General features: G+C 42.7%; 2 protein-coding genes across 2 annotated transcripts in view; both read left to right on the top strand.

The window, feature by feature from the left end:
* Positions 1–7065, top strand: part of LOC123748905 (uncharacterized) — a 113112-nt gene that overhangs the window by 23702 nt on the left and 82345 nt on the right. The gene's annotated exons all lie outside the window — the stretch shown is intronic.
* Positions 1–7065, top strand: part of LOC138373331 (uncharacterized) — a 43130-nt gene that overhangs the window by 21593 nt on the left and 14472 nt on the right. Inside the window, exons 4-5 of the mRNA XM_069339524.1 lie at positions 1–72; positions 2315–2602. The exon at positions 1–72 is cut by the window's left edge and continues 589 nt beyond it. Coding sequence (XP_069195625.1) covers positions 1–72; positions 2315–2602 — 360 coding nt within the window. The remainder of the gene's footprint in view (positions 73–2314; positions 2603–7065) is intronic.

Below are 7065 nucleotides of genomic sequence, written 5' to 3'. Positions count from 1 at the left end.
TTGTTGTGTCCGGCTCCAATCTCTGTTGACATGCCGGCCAGTCTCACTGACTGCCGCGCTGTCAACCTACCTGTCCGTTCGTGTGGCTGTAGATTTCTTTGTTCGTGGCTGTAGATCTGTCCGTTCGTGTGGCTGTAGATTTGTTTGTTCGTGGCTGTAGATCTGTCCGTTCGTGGCTGTAGATCTGTCCGTTCGTGGCTGTAGATCTGTCCGTTCGTGGCTGTAGATCTGTCCGTTCGTGTGGCTGTAGATTTGTTTGTTCGTGTGGTTCATTCCACAGATTGGTGCTTCTTTTTGGAAACCTAAAGAACGTATACAGTAACATTTCCTCGTGTTGAATTTATTTGTGTTACTTTGATAGTGAATCAAACACTTATACGCGTTAATGGATTCTTTCGAAATTATAGTCTGCGAGCGAGGAGTCACAATAACCTGGCTGAAATATGTTGACCAGACCACACACGAGAAGGTGAAGGGACGACGACTTTTCGGTCCGTCCTGGACCATTCTCAAGTCGATTGTGAAATGCAGGTATGTCGTCGGTTGCAGAAACGATGCAGAAACGTCGTCGTCCCTTCGCTTTCTAGTGTGTGGTTTGGTCAACAAATTATAGTCTATTCTGATTATTTTCTTCAGAGGTTTAAAAGGCCCTGCGTGCAAACAAAAAAGTTACATAAATTAAATGACAAAAGTTATATTGTTTTTGCCAAATGGCTGAGTACTAATCTGGGAAAATTGTTGTCATAATATATGTTTTCCGAAAACAGTGTAGCACAATGCAATAAAATAAAAAAATTCATATTGTATAACATAATTAAACAGTAGAGGTGGTAGAAGAGAATACTCAAGTGTTGAGGGAGAATCTGCAAAGTCTGCTCTGAATACGCTTTATTGTCTTCTCCGAGGTTATGGGTCCCTACAGTTGCACTAGAGGTGCTACCTCTTTATCTACAAATATTTATTTGAATAAAACTTGCACCACTGTGAAAAGAATGGGGAGAAACAGCATTAAAGGGAAGATATGCTGCACATAGTAGTGTAAAAGGAGACATTATTGATGTTGGTCACATATTTAATGTTGAGAACACCTTATGGCTGGGAAATGAGGTGAGCTAATCCTTGTTGACTAACATATACACATGCCCTGTCTGTCTGTCTGTGTCTGTGTCTGTCTGTCTGTCTGTCTGTCTGTCTGTCTGTCTGTCTGTCTGTCTGCGTGTCTGTCTCTCTTTCTCTCTCTTACTGTACCTCTCAGTGCTCGGGAAAATACTTCACTCTGAAATGTTTACCGGAGTGTCCCGTGAGACGTTATGTCGGTGCCAAGCCGGCGCGAGATGAGGAACTTTGTCATTTTGGAGTGAACATTATTATTAGTTCCCCTTGTTAGTTAATGGAACCTTAGAGCTGTACATTTTCTGCACAGTATGTTAGCATGCTTAGGTATGTTTGAAATTTACTGGCAAGGAAAATATATACACAAACAGGGATATATACACCGAAAAGTGTACCTGCATTTCTTGGCTTTTATGTATATATATATATATATATATATATATATATATATGAGTTTAGTCCTGGGATATGTTTAGGACGTAAATTATACTGGCAGGCTGGTCAGTAAGCTTTTGTGGGGGGGCTTAAATAACCCTCAAGAGGGAGAGGTTTTGTGCCTGTCAATACACCACTGCAACACAGCACTGCAACACACTACTCCCTGTGCAACACTGGAAGCCTCAGGCAGTCCTGAAACAACTTGAGCATTTAAGTAAAGAATCTCATAGAGTTCCAGACAGGAGGACCTACAGGCATATTAAAGGCGAACCCCCGTTCGTGTCCCCCTGGTGGAGGTCGAGGCTGGTAACTTTGGGTGGACCCCCATAGCGGGCGGTCCACCGCGGTCCAGTCGGCTGTGGGTGCGGTCCACCACCCCCCCCCCCCTCCTCCAAAGCGACTGGGTGGGGGGTGGGAACGTGGAGGTGGGTGGACGTGGTCAGGCTGCTCACGTCTCCACTACACTCCCCTGTGTACCCAGCGCCCCGCACTCCCAACAGTCAACACCATCAATGATTACTTGTGCCTGTCAGGAAAAACTTTTCTGTGGTAAGAGGGGGGGGGGAGGGAGGAGGAGGAGTAGGGAGTGGTAGGTAATGGGAGGAGGAAGGGGGGGAGTGGTTGGTAATGGGGGGGAGGAAGGGGGAATGGCATAAAATGGTAGTGAAGGTCAGAGGTGTCTAGGTATTCGCATATATCATTGCACAAAGCACCCAAAATATAATCATACACACTGACTCAAAAGCTGCACTTCAAATTTTAGGGGAAAAAAAAAAGCAATGAACACGTGGAAATAATTGCCACAATTTTGTATCCTGGAGCAGAAGCTAAAGGCAAAGGATTCAATATAACCGTAAACTGGATCCCACCCCATGTTGGAATCCCATTAATTGAGAAAGACAATGAAACTGCTAAATTGGCAACTTGTCATCCAGTGACCGACAAAAGAATCCAACCCACTCTAGAGTACATAAAAAAACCACATCACCAAAAAACTCCACAAAGCCCATCTTCACCAGAGAGTAGCAGAAGGTTCGCCTTCTGCAATATGGTATCTTCAGGTCACCAAGTTAAACAGGTTAAATATCCCGAAAGGAATCCACAAAGAAATAGCAATTCGGTTATATAGAACACTTCTAGTTCACAGATGCAACTGGGATACTGGTGAACCCAGCGAGAGGGAATCCATCTTCTGCCAATTATAGGGTCCTCTGATAGGTTAGGTGGGTAGGAAATTCTCATAAAGTTTCAAAACGTTATGAAAAACGTTAATTGAAAGTGTCCTCTCATAACCTCTGCGCGTAGGCCGGACGGCTCAAATAGGTATAATTGGAACAGAACGTCACTTTTGTGAGTCGATTTCATTTCAAATTACGTCCCAATTTGGCCATAGTGCGCATACGAGCGAAAAGTGACGTTATTTTTAAGAGGACGGGTTGAATAATCACCGAAAAGCCACTACTTCACTATCTCCTGGAATGTGGAGCAACTAACAACCTTAGAAGTCATTGCATCTTGCAGTAACCACCCTGTAGCCACCAACACTGCCAATCTTCTGAGAAAAAAGGTGTCCAGCAGCTGGAAACCCCTATAAATTTTTTGACTTATTTATTTATTTATATACAAGAAGGTAAATTGGGGGTTAAGAGAGTACATAGCAACGATGATTTTACATTCTTGTAAAGCCATTAGCACTCATAGCGTTTCGGGCAAGTCCTTAATCTAATAGATAATGTTAAGTAGAAAAATTCCAGCAAAATTGACAAATAGTGTTTACAGGTATATTGTAAACAATGTTGACACAATACACAAAGATTAGATTAATACACAATATACAGTCAAGCAGTATCCTCCCCAACGACAGCAGCCGCATAGTAAGGACTGGTAGTTTACATGGTAGTTTACATGGCAGTTTACATGGCAGTTTACATGGCAGTTTACATGGCAGTTTACATGGCAGTTTACATGGCAGTTTACATGGCAGTTTACATGCTCAGTACACAATATATCCTTTCACTTCCCCAAGATCACACTCGCTTAACAAATTGTGAATGAGTAATGGCCTGACAGTCACAAGCCAGTCGGGAGCCGGTCGGCCGAGCGGACAGCACGCTGGACTTGTGATCCTGTGGTCCTGGGTTCGATCCCAGGCGCCGGCGAGAAACAATGGGCAGAGTTTCTTTCACCCTATGCCCCTGCTACCTAGCAGTAAAATAGGTACCTGGGTGTTAGTCAGCTGTCACGGGCTGCTTCCTGGGGGTGGAGGCCTGGTCGAGGACCGGGCCGCGGGGACACTAAAAAGTCCCGAAATCATCTCAAGATAACCTCAAGATAGCCCCATGGCTTGTGCCATGGAGCAAGCTTGTGCTTGCTTGTGCTCCATGGCTTGTGCCATGAAAGCAAGCAGAGACGAGCAGAGTCAACCCCTTGTCACACTGCTTATAGAACCGTTGATGGGGGGGGGGGGGGGGTGAATGTAGTCCAACTTTTTTATGAAAAGAATATATTACATTTACCATCGAATCTCTCAAACATTATTTATTGGCAGTTACTTAAAGCGATAATTACAATTATCATTAGACTCGCCTTTGACACAATAGATTAACGTGACTCACAACACGGTGTTGTATAAGTACTCACATGTGCAACAATACAATACAATACAATTTTATACAATACAATTTTATTTAGGTAAGGTACATACATACAATAAATATTTACAAGGATTGTTTAACTTATAGGTATAGCTAGTACATACAATGCCTAAAGCCACTATTACGCAAAGCGTTTCGGGCAACAACTTTACTCATATTAATCCTGGATCAGGGAGTCGTGATTAACACGGATTATACACTAAGAAAGCAATAGAGAACTGCTTGAAATAGGGTCCAGATGGATGCTAGTATTCATATTATACTGGTAATTAGAGGTCAAATGTCTAGCATCATCCTCAAATTATTGTGACGACGTTTCGCTTCGTCGTAGACCTTTCCAGAGTCGTGTTCAAGTTGATTCAGTCACGAAATTCTGACATATTTTCAGCATAACGTAAGTGGAGCTTCCCTTGTGAGCTCCCAGTTGTAATATGTTGTACTGTTAAGACCACCGAACATGGGAATGAATGAGAAAATCATTCATTGAATGAGAGAATGAATGTAAATGTTTTGGGAGATTATGTGGCAAAGAATGATTAGGATATATCTATGATATGAACTTTCCTCAGCCTTAGAGAGTCTGACAAAACCAATTTTATCCCTATAAAGGTGATGAGAAGGCTGGAAAAACCTTCTCTGCCTATTTTTAAATAGGTAGAAACTACCTTTTCCACACTATAGAAGAGCTGAAATGGATACAAGGGCTCATTAGGGATGACTAAACAGAACCCAACATTAAAATGGGGAAAGTTTAGATTTAGAAATAGGTAAAAACTCGTTCATTAATTGTGGCAAATTATAGAAAGATTCAAAACCATCTACACAATGAAATAACACGAACATGATATGTCTATGAGGAAATGTTGAAGATATGCATTGGGATTGAACACGCGTCAATGCATTCGTCACACGCACACACACACACACACTACCGACTGGACCATATGTACGACCATATTGTGTGTATGGATTCTTGTATTATATTCTTCGTAAGCCGGGAGGTCATAGGTCATCCTTGGAGTTACAGACCAGTGCTCAGATGTATTCAAATTCTTCTTATAGGTCAAAGACATCATTAAGGGCAAAACACAAGCTACAGTTTATTTATAAAAAGTTTAAAAACAAAATGTCCTCGGGTGACTACACTGTTTCTGGCGTTTTTGGTCGAGCTGTTGTGGCTGATACATACATATATACATACGTATATACATACATATATACATGCATACATTCATGGATACCGTATTGTGTATGTACTCACCTAGTTGTGCTTGCGGGGGTTGAGCTTTTGTTTTTTGGTCCCGCCTCTCAACTGTCAATCAACTGGTGTACAGATTCCTGAGCCTACTGGACTCTATCATATATACATTTGAAACTGTGTATGGAATCAGCCTCCACCACATCACTTCCTAATGCATTCCACTCGTTAACTACTCTGACACTGAAAAAATGTATGTATGTATGTATGTATGTATGTATGTATGTATGTATGTATGTATGTATGTATGTATGTATGCAGGCGAAGAGTCACAATAACGTGGCAAGTCGATCATGTATGTATGTATGTGTTTGTGTGTATGTATGTATGTATGTATGTATGTATGTATGTATGTATGTATGTATGTATGTATGTATGTATGTAATGTATGTATGTATGTATGCAGGCGAAGAGTCACAATAACGTGGCAAGACGATCATGTATGTATGTGTGTGTATGTATGTATGTATGTATGTATGTATGCAGTGACACACTTGGGCATGGACAAAACACTCAGCATGATAAAAGTCATGCTACTGTGTCCTTCCTCTGCCTCTCTCCTTCCTAGAATCTCTTCCTCGTGTTCAAGGAACGCACTTCCTTCACGTCTCTTGTAAAACACCGGAACACTCCAGCGGAAGGGGAGGAGGGGGGACGGGGATAAGGAGGGAGGAGCGAGGGTGGGATGGATCTGGGACGGGAGGGAGGATAGGTGCAAGCGTGACAGAGAGAGAGAGAGGGGGGGACGACTCAAGGAGGACAGGAGAGTTGGAGGAAGGACTGTTATGATAGGAGAGAGAGAGAGAGAGGGAGAGAGAGAGAGAGAGAGAGAGAGAGTCAGTGAGGGAGGGAGGGTGAGGGAGAGTGTGAGGAAAGTACAGGGATGACCTGGTATCGGGGTGACCTATCCATGGGGTCTATCCAGGCACCACCAGGCACCCAATCTACTAACAGATATACATATAACTCTATATGAGGCACTTAAATCACTCTCCCCCTTTCCCCCCTCTCATTTCTTCGCCCTAACATCCTCCATCTCCCCTCTTCCCCCCTCTCACCTCCCCCTATTTCTCTCTCAAAAAATGTAATATGTAGAAAAGCTGATAAAACGGTTACAAACTCTACGGAAAACACATGCACGATTTCAGTTTTCATAAAAATATCGCAGTGGGTCGCTATATATACCATTATATCTTAAAAGGTGACACTGGGGCTGACCTTTGACTGATCTGTGACTCTCGCCATTCCATTTTATAGGCATTTAACACGTGTAATATTTACATTGAGAGACACGTAGACAGGCAGACAGACCTCAGTGATGAGAGATAGACTGATAGACAGAAACGACAGGACCGTCGTAAACACTGCATGAGGCTGACAGACTGACAGACAGAAGGAGCCCAAAGAGACGAAGAAATCAGTCAGACCAACATATAGGTAATCAAATAGACAGACATACACTGGCTGACAGAATACAGAGATTGACGGATACACATTCTGAAATTGACGAGTATACAGAGACAGATACACATTCATACACGCCCGCCACACATACATTCTGAGTGACACAAACACACACACAACACACACACACACATTCAT

Source organism: Procambarus clarkii, chromosome 42, assembly GCF_040958095.1.
Source record: "Procambarus clarkii isolate CNS0578487 chromosome 42, FALCON_Pclarkii_2.0, whole genome shotgun sequence".
Classification (NCBI taxonomy): domain Eukaryota; kingdom Metazoa; phylum Arthropoda; class Malacostraca; order Decapoda; family Cambaridae; genus Procambarus; species Procambarus clarkii.
Note: the sequence above shows the minus strand (reverse complement) of the source record. Positions and strands in the feature narration are given on the sequence as shown.